This window comes from Corvus hawaiiensis, chromosome 5 (genome assembly GCF_020740725.1).
Source record: "Corvus hawaiiensis isolate bCorHaw1 chromosome 5, bCorHaw1.pri.cur, whole genome shotgun sequence".
Taxonomy (NCBI): domain Eukaryota; kingdom Metazoa; phylum Chordata; class Aves; order Passeriformes; family Corvidae; genus Corvus; species Corvus hawaiiensis.
In genome coordinates, this window is record NC_063217.1 from 16,062,873 (window position 1) to 16,081,247 (window position 18,375).

Below are 18,375 nucleotides of genomic sequence, written 5' to 3' on the forward strand. Positions count from 1 at the left end.
GCTTTCGCTGGCACCTGTGAACAATTGGTATGATAGCAAAGCAATGAAAGAAGGAGGATTTTTAAAATCCTCTCATCCTCAAGTGAGGGAGTCATCATAAAACTATCAGACTTAATTTGGCAGAGTGGAAATGCCTGCTCTGATAAGCCCTGGCCCTGGACAGCAAGGGATACAAAGTTCAGGACGGAGGTGCTCTGGCTGGACTCCCTCACACTTGGCTCTCATTGCTGTTACTCACCTGTGGTGCTGCACATTGTTATTGTTAGAAAAAGAGCATCAAACCAAACTGAGCTGCAAGTGATTCACACCTAACCATAAACCTTCCCTTTAGCTGGAAAAAGACTGCAATTCAGTGAAACACTAATTCCAGAAATCCCTGGTGCATGATGCTGAACACGGGTGTATGTGTTTTGCATGCAAGGAACTGTAAATGCACTGTATAAGAGCACATTTGTTAACACAGTTTATTGGCACACTTATTGGCAAAGCATACATAAAATACAGTTGTATTATATAACACACTGACTCACTGTGTCTTTACATGATGAGTTGAACATATTAATATGTAAATGAAAAAAATTAGTTTCTTTTATAAAGTTTCACATAAATACACCGGAATATAAAACAAAACAAAACAAAACAAAACAAAACAAAAAAGTAAAACAAAAAATGAGGGCTTTACAAAAATATTATACAAGAAATATACTATGAAAAGAAATAACAACAAAGCCAACTTAGATACAATAATAAAAACACAAAAGTTTTAGATTTATTAAGCTGCCCACAAAGTTAATGGATTACATGGCTTTAAAATATCTGGATCGACAGCAATTTTACAAAGCATAAACTCTCATAGGACTGGGTGTCTTTTTCCACATAAAAATATTTCTCATGTCTTTGATGAAAAAAAGACATTTCTTGTTTCAGTATTTTTGTTAAATGATGGATAGAGTATCTACTGGCATCAGCTAAATGTAAATTAAAAATGCTGGATCCTTTAAATGATTAACTGATGAAAGAAAAGTTAAAGAACGAACAAAAGTACTTTAAATTACTTTTCCTTAAAAGCTGATCTTTTTCTGAAACAAGAAATTTCAGGTGCAAGTTGAAAAGCAGAAAATATATTACAATTGTAAAAAGTTTTACATAGTTACGTTAATGAGATCCTGAGCACTGATGACTTGTTAAAATATGGCCATTGTCTGATGAGGAAAAAAACAACCCCTTCCAATAAAATGCACTGTCAGAAATTTGCCAAGAGATGCTGTTTAATTTTCACTTATTTTAATTGAGGTCAGTGCCAGTATCTAGTTGTATGAGAATACTTCCAAGGAATGTATATGGAAGCTTATACAAGAGTTTTCCCTAACGAAAAAAAATTGGATAGCTTTAGTTTAGAAATAGATACTGTATCATTTGAAAGGTGTTTCTTTTAAATTTTATTTTGAAGAATGCTGTGAAACAGTAATTAATAACCCACTGAGGTATATTGCAGTGGGCATTGCTGCCAGAATAACCTATTGGGAAGCTTGTGGTGTGGGGTTTTCAGATTTAGTCTCCTGGTTAGCAGGAGGTTTGCTGTTCCATGGGCTGTTATTTCCCAGTGCAGGTGAATTGTTGAAATCTTCTTCATCATCCATGCCATTTGCTGCATCATACTGTGTATTCTCTAATCTAGTGATAAGCCTTTCGTCTTCATCCCCAAATTCGCCTCCCATCAGGGTTGGTTCTCCTACCACCATCACATCCTGTGAACAGCACCCAATATTTGTTATATGGAAACCTTGAGAGAGAAAAAATCAACTTAAAATATTATGTTAGAGAATTTGCATCTCTTAACTTTGTGACATTTGAACAACAGAGTTAAAAGTTCCCACATAGTAGGAACAAGGAGAGAGGCTTACACTTTATTTCTAATTTAATTTAAAAACTTCAACACATCTCTATAGATGCATGCTCATGGCTCTGGATCTCAGAAACCCCAGAATGGAAAAGCAGGTAGGCTGAAAAATGTGCCTGATTTTAAGCAAATAAACAGGCTATGAAACTGCCTTTAAACTTCTCCTTGAAATATTTAGCCTTTATCCAGTAAATCCTTCCTGAGCCATTTTCTTTGGAAAAGCACCAGGGTGTATCTCAGTTGGAACTTGGTGATATGCGTATTTTAAAAGTAGTTTGAAAGAAACCACATTTCTTATCCTCAGACTTCTCAAATGTCGAGCACAGCACTCTAACAAAGATGGTAACTCTCTTATCCATAGCCAGCCAAGCCCTTTTACGCATCCAATATACTTGACATTCTGCTACTTAATTATGGTAATTAATTTAGGTAAAGTTTTCGATAAAAACAATGTTCACACTGATTTGACAATTTGCATAGCTAATTAAGTCATTAGCAAAAACCTGCTGATTGCCAACAAGCCCTGAATTTACCATCTGTTATTTCATGGTGCCTGTCACCTAACTCCATGTAGGCAACCCTGCCGCCAATCTGTGCAGTAAGAGGACCAATCTGTCCAGCTGGTACCGTAAAAGCAAGATGAAGAGTGCTAATTATAATTACACTGATGAAGCTAGTACTCATCAGAAACTAAAGCATGCAAGAAAGAAAGAATTCATCTAATCACTGCTTTAAGTACAAATTGTCCTTCCATGAAAACAAGTAAACCGCCCACTGTACTCCAGTGCATCACAGATTTGCTGCAAAAAACCTAAGCAGCATGGGATAGAAAGGTGCAAACTTGAGATTGGAAAGCAAAGGTGCAAAGCCAGAGAGCTCTCTTGTTCTCTCTGTTCAAGGGAGAATCAGGCTGCTGTGCTAACAGCTAAAGAAATATGTGGGATGCATCTGTTCATGCAGCTCAGGTGTCAGGGCATCAGGTAGTACTTGGCAGAAGTGCAGTAATTCCAGATGTCTAGCTTTGTTCCTGCTGATTTAACAAGCCCTTCCAAGAATCCTAGTGAACAACAAATTCATTTTTTAAAGGATCTGTTCCTCCTTGTTAATGTAAAAAGGAAAATAGAAGACAAATATTTGCATTTAATAAGGTTTCTTTTTAATCAGATATCTACTTCCTTCACCACAAAACAATACAAATTATTGCCTGCAAGTGTTTACACCATTTCTTGATATCCCTCAGCAAAGGCTGGCATGCTACAGAAGAATGTTTGTGTCACATTTTCAGCCTATGCTATGTAAAAAAATTGTGAGTATATGGAAATTGTTACATTATTTCTTCTTCACTTTGTCTGTCTTGTTACTCCATATATCCATAAAATATTTGGTTAAATAAAACTCTCACACAGCTTTGCGACATAGAAGTTCAAAAGACAAAGGTGTTCATAAGCAAAAGTTTATTCTAATTTACCCCGTCCCTGTGAACAACAGGCAGTATATAGTGTGCACTGCTGAACCAGACCTGATCCCATTGTGTTGCGAGAGCATTAATGACAAAAGAGACCTGGCAGAGGACAGCAAGTTGGGTGTGAGTGTGCAGTGTTATATGGCAGGCAAAAAGGACCACAGTGGCTGGAACACAGTAAAAGTTCCTTTTACTTCAACATTCTTGAGGACAGGCCTCAAGTTCTCTCTGTTGCGATACCAGCAAGAGGTCAGCGACTCAGATGAGACTTAGACAAGCGCATCAAAAATCAGTATGGGGCTACAACAGCTGGCTCAGGAGGCCACGTGAAAGAATTAAATATGTATTACATCCACCAAATGATTGGGAGGGGGAAATATGCTTAACATCTGCAAGTGCTGAAAGGACGACAATCACTTTAGGCCAATCTGAGGAGATGTAATAGCATACTAAGATGGCATTAAGTAAACAAAAATGTAATCCCCACTGCTAAGACAATATTCCTGTTCCTGCTAATGGCAGGCTGAGGATTAATGACCCCACTGGAACAGTGCTAGTTTTGCTGCTCAGGTCACCTAACACTAGGCCGGGAAAAAATCTCAATCTGTGGCAGGAAACATTTGTGCATCAGTGGGAAGATGTTCAATAATTTTGCAAGTATTTCCACCTCTAATTTCTCAGGTTCATTTCAAATATTATTCCTTTCATATAATGACTCCCACTGAGAGAACAGTTTGAACTGTTTGTATTTCCCTCCATGCTATTGAGTCTCTCTCTTTCTGGGAATTGAACTACAATTATATTGAGGTTAGTGGAGTTTTCCCTCATTCTATTTAAAAGATAGATATCACAGCATTAGTTACAGGACATCTGAAAAAAAATTCTTGACAATCTTGCCACTTATAGTTATAGCAGGCAAAAATAGTGTCTCAGGAAGCGCACATGCTGTTTCCTCCCCAGAGGATTCTGCTCCTCAGACTGAAAGCTGAAGACCCCACCAAGTGCACCCCATTGAACCTCCACTCACTAGATCCCGTGCAATGACCACCAACCTCTGAGGAGGACTGGAAGTGACTCCTTTTAGAGCCCCTCAATGCTTCTCCTTAAATTGGCCAGTGGGGGTCACTGCTGTTGAATGACACAAGGCTCCATCCCTCCCAGGGTTGAGGCTGCAGCTCTGGAGTGCTCCTAGCTCCTGCTCATGGAGTGAGAAGCAGAATCCAAGAATTAAACCCTAGTCTCTTGCATGGCAGCACACACTGCTATGGCCTAGTTATGGTAGCACATATTTGACTAAATTAGTTTAAAAAAGATTTAGACTGTAGTCACTCAATCTTATTATTTACTCTGTGATTAGAAACAACATTTTTGGTCAAGGAATGTCTCATGATAGTAAAATATGGTTGCAGTGAAGCACTGTAAATAAAGCAGTGGTTGTTTTACATTATGTGATAGAAATGTATTATTTTATAATATAACCACAAAAGCAGCTTTCATGTATATCATACCTTTCATCCTGTAATAACCCTAGTTGCCATCCAAACTTAAATTGATACATATAAACTATACACAGAGATCACTTCACACAACACTCAAATGCAAGCACTTCTATTTAACAGACTGGTCATTTCTAGGCTTCATCTTTTTTTTTATACCAAGCCTCAAAATTTAGCTCTGCCCTGCCCAGTCAAATAACTACACTTTTTAACTTGGGATCATTCTGTATCTAAACAATGTCTTAGTGAAGTTTGGAGGTAAAAATATCTTGTGGGCCATGTAAAATTCCCCATCCCTGAGCCTGCCATCTTTGCTACTGTTAATATGTAGCCTCAGTAAGTGTGTTACAGTGATCGATTTGTAGCTCTGTTGTCACAGTCCCCAGAAGTAGACAAACAGCTCTTCACAAGCCTAAAATAATTAAGCATGCCCGGCACTCTCAACTGTATCATTCAAGCACATCTCATACTCCAAGAACTGAAAGTTGCACTGGTTTTAGCAGCTAGCATATCTCTAAGTGCTAAGTCAAAAGAAGAAGGGTTCCTCCTCCTCCTTCTTATAGAATTGTGTTAATGGTAATTATTTTAATATTTGGCTTTTTAGCTCCTTGGCACAAAAATTATTAATGACTGAGAGCCCCACTGCTGCCCACACCCATAATGGTCACTGCTTCCATGAGAAAAACATCAGACTGATGTTGGAATTGAAATGATCTTTAGAAACAGAACTGACATTTTAATTAGGTTTCAGAGTAAACACTTTCTAGAGAAAAATCTTTCACATCTCATCATAATCCTCACTGTTAACTTGACATTCTGGCCTTGTTTGGAATGTTTTTCCTAAAGTTTCCTAAAACTGGAAACAAATTTATTCTCTCTCATCTCCTTACTACTAAATCTCAGATTCTGAATTGCACAGTTCTGAGACATGGGATAATTTCTGACACTAATCTCTGGCCCTGGAACTGTAGCTCTGGTTCTACAACATCCATTACAAACCACCTAAACCTCCCCCGTTTCTGAAACACGTAAGAGATTGTATTGCTCCTTTCCACATTAACAGGGTTATTTATGCATTTAGTTTCTGAGGAGCTTACAGAGAACTACAAAGAGAAAGAGAGATTACTGAGGTATGCAACTTGCTTAAAGAGTGCAAGGAGGTTCTACTTAAGACTCTGGATGTAACAAAGAATGTTTGATTTACTCAGTAGCATGTAGTGATGCTTTATTCTTTCCAACACATGATATTTCACTGGGTTCATGGTTACAGCATACACTCAACGAGATCTTCATTAGTAAATGAAAGCAAAATCCACCTATTAATTTCTGTGGTAATGACTGGGAGCAGCATAGAGCAATGGTTCTTAGGAGTTTGTGTTGTGGATTGCTACCAAGTTTCAAATATATGAAAAAGGATCGATGTGCCCTTTTTTTATTAAACTTAACAGAGAGTGATATTTAAGTGAAAACAGCTGTACAGACACCTTCTGATGACCATGCTTATTCCTGTAATCCACAGATCACAGTATACAAATCACTGCTCTACAGTACAAGGGTTTGGGCTTGCAAGGAAGTTGTATTTGAAACAGGGAGTATGAAAAATGCCAAGGAATATGATTTTAGCCAGTAAGAAGGCTTGAAAACTGAGAAAAGACTTGGGAAAATATTGCAGCTGGATTCAAATACTAGAGGAAATTATTAATACTGTGTAAGTGACAAGACAATTACACACCCAAATTAGATAACTGATTTCTTTACAATCATAGGAAGGCTAACATTAGAAAGCAGGTTTTCTATGAACCTTGCAGAAGGACTCTCGCCCATCTTTCCTCTTCGTCTAGAGGAAAGTAGAAATTGGTAACTCCAGTTTCTGCCCAGTGGGCCTTTCGAAGATCAGATATGATTGAGAACATGAACAAATCCAAGTTTAAATTACTGGCATCTGCTGAGACTAAGGCAGCTGAGTGGACTACTGCTTCTGGGTCCCTGTCCTGTCCATTTTCTTTATGCACTAAAGCCAGTCAATGCATTTATGGGAAGCACTGGCAGTACTGAGCCTGCACCCATGAGAGCCTGAGAGAAGAAAACTTCTGGTGAGAAAAATGTTTTTGTATTTGTGCTATTGGACTGACTTTAGCAGCACTAAGTTCTACTGCCAGCACACTACGGTGTGTTGCCTCAGCACCCACAGGATTTGGGTCAAAAGCATCACTGGACAAGCAATGGACCAACCTAAGCATGAGTTGTGTGGTGCAATCATGAGGCGTCTTGGCTAATTGCACTTGTGTTAAGAATGTGGGAAAAATGTAGGAGATATGTAATACATAGAACAGGTATTAAACAAGGGACTTGGGCCAGAAGAGTGATGCTGACAAGAGATACTGAAGGTCTGCAATTTGAGAACTAACAGAATCCCAGAAACCACTGTTTATCCTACCATTGTAAGAGAAAATGGGGGCAATAGAGTGCAAGAGACTGTCAAAAGGACAAAGCTTTGTATTTTATTTACCACAGTTGAGAAAGTATAAACAATAGTTTAGAGGACAGACTGAAAGTGAACCTTTTCAAACTACTGATGAGAGGGAAGCTACCCACCCAGTAACAGAGACCCTTCAGATGCTTTTATGGATTGTCATTAGAGATGTATCAGAATGTGCTAGCACTGTGGAAGTGCTAATAAATGTAAGGCAACACAAGGAGCACAAATGATACTGATTGTTTAGGCTTCACCAGCTGAGCTTCAGGGCTCAGTGCCAACCTGAGCCACGCATGGAAACATAATCATGTCATTTCACTTTCTGGGCTTGGCTCTGTATTGTCTGCACTGTCCCTGCCTGGAGAACTGATCAGAAAATAATGCAGGTAGAGGAAATGGCACAACCTTCTCCTCCTACTACTAGAAGAACGTCTATGTGACCAGTACCATTCCCTCATTAATCAAGGTTTCCTCAGCCCAGTGTATTTATGTGAAGAGCTGGAAGGAGCTGTGGGGAACATGACAACACTGTGAAGATTCAAGCTTTGCCATAGCTGATGGTATTTCAGCTGTTTTCTGGACACTAATCTGAACATGGGACATTTGCCTCTCCAGGCATGAAGACCTCATTATAGAAACAGAAGTTAATGGTATGAGTATGAGTGAGAAGTGTGGATGAGGTGTATGGTAAGTTCACATATTTGCCAGAGTGTATGCAGCATTAATATATGGGCAAAACAGAATAATTACTATGTCTTAAACCAAGAAACATCACATAGAACAGAGGCTAAGAAAACACTGTTTAACCAGGATTGATTTACTATCAAAGTTAAAACAACACAGAAGCTTAAAAGAGACAGGAAATTAGATGTGATTATGGTGGAGAGACTGACTTTGCTGGCAGGGAAGAAATCATTGGAGAAAAAGAGAAAGTTGGAATACAGGACTTCATAGTAATCCAGGTTTGATATTTTGCGGGGCTCTCCAGAGAGGAGGATGAGAAAAATGGAACTGAAACTAGCTCTGGTTATGTGACTCATCTGGATAGAAGATGAGTGATTCCATTCCTCTTCTCTAATAAGGAGAGGAGAAATGCTTTTAACACTAAAAGGGAATGATTTCAGTAGGGTGGGGCTTTTTTTCTACTGAGCAGAAAAGTCCCATTCACAGAAAGCTGTATGACCAAATGAATATTTTAGTGAATTGAAAACTGCCAAATTGTGTTCAAGGATCTCTTGTCTTCTATTGCATGTAAGGGAAACCAAACGTTAACTACCAAATGATACACTTTAAGGTACAGTTATGGGAAAGAAACAGAAAGCAAGTTACTGCTACCTGCAGCTATCTTCAGAAAGCAATGGCAACAAGGTCGACTTCAAAGAATGCATAATTTTGAAGAAGCGTGGGGTAACATCTCTTTATTAAACTGAAAAGTGTTGAATAGTTTTACACCGAAATATCCTCCTGCTAAAATTATTTTGAGTTCTGTCTACTCTACAGAGTGGCCAAACCATCAATTCCATCTGGTTTGCTATCTTTGCTGTGGGGAAGATGGGAAGAGCTGTTAGTATGTCAAATCGAACAGCTAAGCATTTTCCCCTTTGCAGATGGAAAGGAAAAGTGTCCTAAAAATGGAACCTTATCCTCAATACAAAAGAGTTTGGACCATTTTGCTAATCTGGTACAGAAATCAAAGAATATTGAAAAACATCGAGTATGCAACATCCTCAAAGTAAACGAAGGCTAAAAATCCATCCCTCATACCATAATAAACTTCACCAATATGTCTCAGATGCTCAACTATCACCTGCATCAGGAAGAGCAGCCTTGACTACTTCATCTGTCAGGAGTAGCCTTTCAGTACCTGAAGTCACTTTCAATATCAGTGGGAGTGACAGGGAACTATCAGAGGGCTCAATCACACTCAAACATCCAAGTACACATGGCTACCACTGAAGCCAACAAAAGTCCTCTCTCCAGGGAGGAGCAGGCTGAAGAGAGGCAGGGGGTCAGATTCTGATCCTGCTGAACTCTGAGCAGGGTGTAGCTGACAGAAAGTGATTCTACTGTCTTTTAAAGTTGGAGGCAGCATGGAACTAGCTAGTTGCTCAGTTTTGCACTTCATTGCTGTTTTTTCTTAAATACGGTTGAATATTGATCCAAAGGTTTTTCTGGCAGACACCATCAGTGGGGCAGAGTGGTGCCTGCCACCAGGAGATCAGGTAGTCAGCCTTCTGACTGCTTTCTGCTGCCAGAAAAACACGGAGATGCCTATATTAGGGAAAGAATCTGACTCTGGGGATGTGAGCCACGTGAAAATTTTAATATGACAAGGAGGAAATATGAGTTTAATGTACTGAAGCCCAAGCTGTAAACCAGTGGATTGCTAAATCAGTTACTAAACAAAAATCTTCATTTCATTTCACTGGTGTTAGTCTACTCTTTTTTTTTATCTGGATATTCAAGCTTCCTAGGAAGTGTCTGCTTTGTGCTAACAAAAGGCCTATATTCTTTGTCAGGTTTCAGAGGAGACCTAGCCCCTTCCTATCTGCTGATCAGAAAACCAATAAAAATCCTTGCATGTTATTCCCAGGATATGACTTTATGATTCCTATAATATCAAATTAATTTCCCGAGCTTTAAAATGCATAAGCTATCTCCTTATTGACTAAGGCACACTTTGTCACAATTTGGGGTCTGATTACCCCCATATTGTGACTAAGGTAGTAAATGTGACATTATTAAAGTGCTGATACAGTTGCTACTCTGGAAATGACTTGGTGTCTCCCTATACAATTAGGATGTCAACAGTTACAGCTAGAAGGGTGGATAAGCTGAGAGTCATATTCCAGGGGATCTACCGTCTGCAAGTGGAGTGGTTTGACAAAGATATAACCTCTGCAGGTAAATTAATTCATAACCTCTTCCTGTTCAGCATCTGAACCTGGCACAACTTAGAGGTAAGGTACTAACGCAGAGAGACCAGCAGCTTCCTAGGGGCAGCTGTCCTGCACCACTGGGACACATCCTCGCTTAGGACCTGGCAGATGGAAGTCTCCAAGGCTCATGTTATGTCTAAAAACACAAGGCCTAATCTGAGTCCCACCACTAGTGGAAGGACTCCCCCTGACATAAAGGGGAACTGGCCCAGGCCTTTAAAAAATCATATCTGATCCTCAGGATGCTTCTGTTTGAGGGTCCTTCATTAAAGCTGCACTGCAGAACAGCTTCTTCACACCTCTCCACTAATTCCCCAGCTTCCACAGCACACTGTGCAAGATTGCCTTTTGCTTGTGATAGTTTTGGCTCAAGAATGCACCTTCTTTACAATGTATGGAAAGAATTAAAGCACCGTAAGTGATTCAGGCCTAAAAGGAAAGTGAGACTTACAGGTACCTGACTTGATAGACTCAGGTTTGCAGCAGCTGACTTTTTCTTGCTGTTGGTACTATTTGCATTGTTCCCAGCACTACTGTTAGAAGTGCTGCTGGTAGAGTTTTTCCTTTTCCTCCGTTTGGTTGTTGGTTGTCTTGTGGGTTCTGCTGCAATAAAATGGTAAGAAGGAAAGCAAATGGCAGATACTGTAAAGCGTGAACTAAAATGATCCATAAGCAGAAGTGCTGGAATACTGTTTATCTAGTTTTAAATTGCTAAGTTTAATAGTAGTAGTTGTGTTAGATTTAACATACAAACCGTAGAATGATATTTGGACCCAAACCAATGGAATCTGCTTTCAATTTTTTATGATGGATTAACAAAGCTTACTGTCCCAGCATTGTCTATAAAGGTACTCAAAAGCATTTTACCGATGGGAGTATCATGATAACGATCATTATGGTCAAAGCGACTGTGGAACTTCCTGAAGGTCATACAGCAAGAAACGGTGCTAAACAAAAATCCAGGTCTTACTGTGATGTAGGGTACAGCCTCAAATGACCCAGCCAAAGGCTAAAGGAGCTTTCTACCCTACAGCTGCCATCAATGTGGCACACAAGCAACCACCCTTTGAGTTCCTCCTACATCCTGTGTGGGCTTCACCTTTAAAACTGCTGCTCCCAAGAAAACCCACAAACACTAATTGCTAATGCCATTGCCCTGCAAGCCTTCAAAACCCAGACCAAATCAGGACAGTTACACAGCTTTTCTTAAATTGGCAAAGCACAGAGGGGCAATTGTTCTTCTCAAAATTTGGCCTGGGCACCAGTGTGAACACTATTAGATATATGAACCTTTGTAATCAGAAAAAAGAGAGAATTATTATTTTGAGGTATAAGAGCAAGGAGATTAGGTCCAGGCCTGTAAATAACTTGATATTAGTCTCAAAGACAATTAATTATGAATTGTAGCTGTAATTTCAGAGTCACAGCAGGAAGCAGGATTATATAAACGATGAATTCTAATGGAGCCAGTAGGCATTTTGCATTCCATCTACACATATTTTTGTACTAAATTATATCCTAGTCATAGTGAAACCATCTCAGTGTGCACATCTATAAATCAGTAGTGTCAGACTGAAATCATAAAATATCAGAATAATTTTCAGGCTTGCTTTGGGAGCAGTGTTAATTTTTATTACTTTCCTTTATAAGTAAACTTTCCCGTTGCTTCTCTATTAATTTAACTATAAAGTAAGTGGAATATTGGAAGTGAAACATACCTGGTGGGGCCACCATTCTCTGCCATTTTTGAAATAAGCAAGTCTTCAAGCAGTCTCGAGGACTTAGATTGTAAGTTTTATGTCTTGACATCAGTTCCTGCATTGGCTCCAATATTACACACAACTGGAAGAAAAAATCAGAATAGAACAATGTCATCCAAGCAAAGCCTCCATTGATCAGTATTTACATAGCTAGAAATTATATTTTTGGATTTTTTTTAACTCTTGCTAACAGAGCATGTCTTCTACAGTTCAGGTTAATCTGCACTGGGATTGCAAGATCAAAACTCTGAATTGGGAAAACTTTTGCTCACTATTTATTATCCTATGTATTTTTTTGATATATCAGATAACCTTCAGCTCTAGTCTTCCAGACTACAGAGATTTCAGAAGACTAGAAAATGTTCATGCTTGATTGCCAAAGATGCAAAGATTAATTAATAAATAATAAAATTCCCATAGTGGATTATCATTCCCATACAGCAAACTGTGTTCTTCTGACCTGCTGCACACCACAATGAGAACTTCTTATAAATGATCTTTTATTTTGATATTGCATTCAAAATAATCCAGGTAATTTTGGGCTTTTTTGTTATATGAGGACTATACACACTCTTCCTATCATATGAATGACACATATGAGAAAAAAGGAACCATTTTATTTTTCTCATCTGCTTGAATGCTGAATATATAAGACAGAGATTTCTGAAAACATGGCATTTCAAACACCTTTTTTTAAATAGAGTCTTATATATTTTCTATCTGTTCACTTAATAATTAAAATCACTGTTCACTGCTTTTTACTCCTGTTAATCCTCACAGCAGATCCAGCACAAGGAGCACTGAACTGCTTTCTATTTTCTCCTGTTTATAACCACAGAATCATTTCCAGTCATTTAAACCTCACTCAAAGCCATTGAAGGCTACAAAATTGCACACATGTAACTGAGGGCTTACTCTTGCTTGCTGGACCCTGGGTTTTTAGGCATCCTAAACAAGGAGAAAAAATCCAGGCTGACCTGTAAGTTCTACCTGAAATTTGCAGGGCTAGCACATAGGAGGAAAAGGTTCCTTACTTGCAAACTGAGCACATATGATAAGGAAGTAGCTGGCAGAGAATAAACATGGAGCCTGCGTGCCATTTTTAGTCACTTTTCAAAGCAGAACTGCATTTAGAAGCAGGGGCAGGTTTGGCTTTTTTTACCAACAGAAGTAGGGCAACAAGTTGATCGAATTATTAGAAGCTAGAATGGCAACTCAAGAAAGGCGTAACTTAAGCAAAGTCTTTTTTTTTGAATTATTTACTTAATTTTAGAAAGTTTTGCTGAAGAAGCATCTAGGATTTACTTCAGCAGGAGATGTTTTCCCTTCATTCTTTGACAAATACGTAAGACAGGAGACAAATTCTTCTCTCTGGGCTGCAGAGCTGAGCAATGCTCCATTCACCCCACCTGCACCCCTCTCTCATTCATATAAATGGAGATGCAAAGTATGCAGGGAAAATAGCTGAAAGGGAGCTGACATGAGGACTAATTCAGCATTTAAATATTACTGTGTATTGGCACTGCTGTTTGATGAGCCTTTCATTAACAGCAGTTAAAACAGAGATAACATAAAGCAGCAGGGAGAATGAAGAGCTTCAGTATGAGAAATTATTTTTTCCCACTGCAGAAATTGAATCTGCAGTTGCCTCATTGACTTTTTTCTTACATAGTTTTTACATATATTTTGTAAATAAATATCTACAAGATAATCGAATAGACAGAAAGCTGCTATCAGATAGTGCACTTCGGGCTTGGATTTTCATCTAGTTCAATATTCTATCAAAAAATTAAGATCATCAGGTCCTAAAATATATACAGGATCCAGTTTATGCTGTGAAAGAGGTGTTGTATTTTGAGTTCATATTCAATTTATTCTGAAGCCTGCAGGTCCTTGCTCAGGTTTTGTGTGTCTGTGTGTGTGAGAGAGAGAGAAAGAGATTCATGATCATAATGGACACCATTGTTTTGGCTCTCAAAAGTCTGGGTTTCTGGTACGGCTGCCTAAATTTTCTCATTCTGAGCTGATAGCAGCAAGCATGAAAAAGATACTTGTGATAATTCTGAACAAACTAATTACCCTGGGCAGAGCACTAGACTCACATAGCTCTACTGCTGCTGGGACTAAAAATACATGAATATATATGTACGTTCTTCCAACATTTCCTCAGGGACACTTTACTCATGACATACTTACTCTTCCCTAGATATTTATTATTGGCAACAAAGAGAATGTTTCTTCTTTATCATCTTGGCAAAGATGTTTGCTATTGTGCTCTGACCATAATGTGCACTGAGAACTATGCTGTCCCTGCAGCCTGTGGATATCTTGACTGCTAATCCTATATATAATCTCTTTCACTTCACACACAAGATTAAAATGGAATACAGACCCAAAATGTAGAAATGCTTGACTGATCTCACATGCATAGAGAAAAAAGTATGGGCATGGAGGGCCCTACTCTAGGATGTGGGAAAGTCTCATCTTCTGGATACCTGGGAGCTGTATCCACTCACACGAATTCCTCGTCTGGTTTTTCTTCCTCTAAACTCTGAAAATTGTAAGGTCAGCTTTGGATACCCGAGTAATAGGAGGGCATTGCACTCTATAGTTTTAAATGCATGTGAATTGGGCATAAGTGTAAAATACTTTAAAATGATTAAAAATGATTGATAGCAAATTTCACAGTCTTCTTCGGTGACCTCTGAGACCTACTTGAAATCTAAAGCTACTCAAACCCAAATCCTTGAAAGAGGAAATGATTGTGCTCCAATTATCTTAGGTCCAAGGAACTTGCCAGTGACAATCAGTAGCTTGGTTTTTTCAAAAAAGCCAGATCAAAAATGTAGGGACAAGATGCATTTAAAAGCTTGGTTGGCCAAAACCACCTGCTGTCTTTAACCATGGTGAGCAGGTAACTGGCAAGCTGGGTTGACAGAGTGAGCTCTTAAAACAAAGCTAACGAAATATTTCATATTCCTGCATTCATTGGCATATAGAAGAAGCCTGAGGCTTAAACTGTCTATTCCCCACAGATCATCTAGTCTCCCTCTGTGAGATTTCTTCAAAACACCCATTTTAACATTGTTTCAAGCACTGGATAATACCAAAATGTACAAGTTTTTACTATAGTAGTATATTAATAATATTTGGAACACCAACAAAACCAATCTCTTCTACCAAGCAGTTTCTTCACAGCTTGAAATCAGTCACCCAGGAAAACAGCCTAAAGACTTCAAGGATTTAGTGCGGTGATGATGTATGATTACAGAAATAGTTTCTACATTCCTAGGAATGCAGAACCCTTAATGGCAATGCCTAACAAGACAGATATTTCCAAGTTCCACGCTTAGGCAACACTAGAGGTGGGACTCAGATGCATTCACATACGTGTCTAGAACTAGGTGATGATGCCCTAGATGATGCTGGATCTGATCCACCAGATCACTCTTGCTGTCCCAGAAGGACACAAAACTCCATGTGGATGTTTCAGGCACTAGAATGTGTCCTAATTGTGTGCACAATTGAACAAAGCCTAAAGTACAATGAAAAATTTTGTTTGTTTTAGCTTTTAAAACATATTTGGAACAATGTGTATCATAATAGATTATATACTTTTCCTTTGCAGTGCTAAAACCTACTGAAAGAATTCCATGATGCTTAACAACCCAGCATTATCAGAATTAGTTTCTAGACATGTTATCTGACCTCATAGTAAAGATGTCTGACCATTACTCAGAAGCATTGCTGTTTCACTGTCAGAGCAGTGAGGTGGAGCCAGCACTAGGGATGAACACACGCTTCACACTGAGAGATCACTGGTATGAGCAGCCTGTGTTTGTGGGTGCCCAGTACACACTGGGACCCGTGCACATGTTTTGGTGCTATACAGACTGGCAATGACTTTCCTAGAGTTCCATGTGTATCCTATGGACAATTCATCAATTACAGGGCTTGGATCCAACTTGACAAAATGGTAAAGCTATACCCTTGGGGCTCGGGGAAGTGAAAATAGGGAACATAATAAAGCACATGTTTGGGGGTTGGTTTTTCTTTTTTTTTTGGTGTTAGTAAAACACATCTGAAGAATTAGATTTATTTTTTAATGATTTTTTTGGAGGACAAGACTAGCATTTACAGGTTTCAAAAAACTGTGTGTTTCAAGAAGGGAGTTATACAAGGAGATACCGGCAGCACTGCAGACAGGAGTTAAAGGGTTCTGAGAATATGGATCCGCACAAAATTTCCTGTAATACCTCAGTTATCAGCAGAGCCCAAACTGGTCTTCATCAAGGAGGGGTCATAATCAGCTCTGAGATCAGTCCAGTCACACCACGAATAGTTTTAGCCTTATGATTTTTGTTCTAATGCTGGGTTTTTATTCTATTCTGAGAATGGATGCTCATTCTGGAAGCAGTGAAGATTAGCAAGAAAGACCGATGTGAAAGCTCTCTTTTACCTTTTGCATACCATAAGCTAATGTATTCTTTTCCTAATTTAATTAGCGATTACCCTCCTCAGCGAAGCCTCTTGCCTCCACGAGGATTTTTGCGTTTGCGGCAAGGAAGGCTGTTCTGCGGTCGGTGCAGGCAGCGCGGTCCTGCCGGCGCTGAGCTGCAGGTGGCAGAGCTGCCCCAGCGAACAGGCTCCCCTGCCTCCGTGCCAGCAGCACAAAGGAACGGCAGCCGTTCAGCGTCTTAATGCTTTTTGCATTTTAAAGAGAAATCGGTGAGCCTCGGGTCTTGCCATACTTAGCTGGTGACACTACATAATCACCTAGCCGGTTTCTTTACATCAGGAAACATATCTAGTCAGTAAATGCCAGGTGGCCAGCGAGTCCCATGGTCTACCAAAAGGAGCAAGTTTTAAGTATCTTCCTATGGTTGCCCATTTTGTCTGTATACATGAAAGTTTCACTAAGTACAATTTTAAAAATGGAAATAACTAAAATTTTTCATGTAGATGACACTTACAAATGTTAATGTACATTGTAACATCAGTTTTTCTGAATGAGCCGACAAGGAATGAGGCAGAGATGAGAGTGTTCTCTGAAGTTCTACTGAAATGCAGTTTTAACTCTTTGATGCTTGAAACTTCTCCTGGTCAAATGCCTGTATTAATCACTTGAAAATTATAGGAACTGTTGCATATTCAGAGCACATGTTGATTTACAACCCTTCCTAAAAGTGACAAAACCCCCATTTGAGTGGAGTATTAATCATTGGCTAATATTCAGGTAGGATGTTGACAGTGAAGGTGTACCTGGAATACAATGTGCAGCCTTGAAGAGGTTGAGTGCTTTCTTGCAGAGCTCATTATTTATCCTCCACAAAGATACTGAGTTACTAACCAACGAATCTAAACACACTGACGTTTTATTGCTATGCTGAAATGCAGTCTTCCCTCTACACACCCTCTATGTGCTCTAGAGAAAACAACTTCAGCTAATGCTGATAGAGAAATTCTGGCCACAGTGCATTTCCCTGGGAAAGGTCCCATTTCTTCAGTGGGGTGGGATTTCTGAAAAGAACTGAAATGTCTCTGCACATCCACATCCTCTGTTTAATGCACATCCACAGATACATGTTTCCAGAGGTCCATGATATGTTACTGATATACCTGCAGTGAGGAAGGGGACACACTACGGATATTTTTTCAGGCCCTGTAAAAAAGCCCGAAAGTCTGACTGGAAGTCTGACTTCCTGGTGTGGTTTCAAAGCCTTGTATGAGTGCTCTGGACCCCCAGCAGCATGGCACTGAAATAGGAATGCATTGCTGCAGTCCTCAATACGGTTCATTCTTTGGAGTTAGAAATAGAGAAAGCTTATAGCTCAGTTTAAATTCCTCTGCTCATGCTTGTTTGTCAGAATTAATGTAAGTATCATTCCCCTGCAGAGCAGAGGGAGGAATGAAAATTTCCTAGGAACATATTGCTGCTTCTTTCACTGGCCGGCTTGCAATTCACTGCTCAAAATAGCATGTGTTTTTTAAGGATCACATGTGAATACAGAACATTTTCATTTTAAAAACCATCTTTATTTTCCATTAAAAACATGGAGATATAAATGAGAAATGTTTGGGGGTTTTTATGAACTGAAAGAAATGAGGTGATTTTTTAAATACTTGTTTTTCTAGAGGAGAATACTTTGGCTTTGTTCTAACCTCTTGCCCAGTATGTCAAGTCAAATACAAGTCTCTTGCATCAGTACAGTGCAGTGGACCAGCTATATCCATGGTCCTTCCCTGCAAGATGAACTTTAAGCCGAAAGAAGGGGCTTTGAGATTCCCATCACTGAACTTACTATTCCTGCTACCTGCTTTCCCTTTTTGAAGAGCCACTGT

General features: G+C 39.2%; 1 protein-coding gene across 13 annotated transcripts in view; it reads right to left on the reverse strand.

Annotated features, from left to right (window-relative positions):
- Positions 1 to 440: 440 nt before the first annotated feature.
- Positions 441 to 18,375, reverse strand: part of LDB2 (LIM domain binding 2) — a 378,538-nt gene continuing 360,603 nt past the window's right edge. For 3 of the 13 annotated variants that reach the window (XM_048304187.1, XM_048304192.1, XM_048304195.1), the window contains 3 exons: positions 11,992 to 12,115; positions 10,725 to 10,876; positions 441 to 1,748 (listed from right to left, as the gene is read on the reverse strand). In XM_048304187.1, the coding sequence (XP_048160144.1) occupies positions 1,518 to 1,748; positions 10,725 to 10,876; positions 11,992 to 12,115 (507 nt within the window). In that variant the 3' untranslated portion in view covers positions 441 to 1,517. Of the gene's footprint in view, positions 1,784 to 4,414; positions 4,558 to 10,724; positions 10,877 to 11,991; positions 12,116 to 18,375 lie in introns of all 13 variants that reach the window. The other 10 variants (XM_048304191.1, XM_048304199.1, XM_048304190.1 and 7 more) reach the window with 7 other exon arrangements.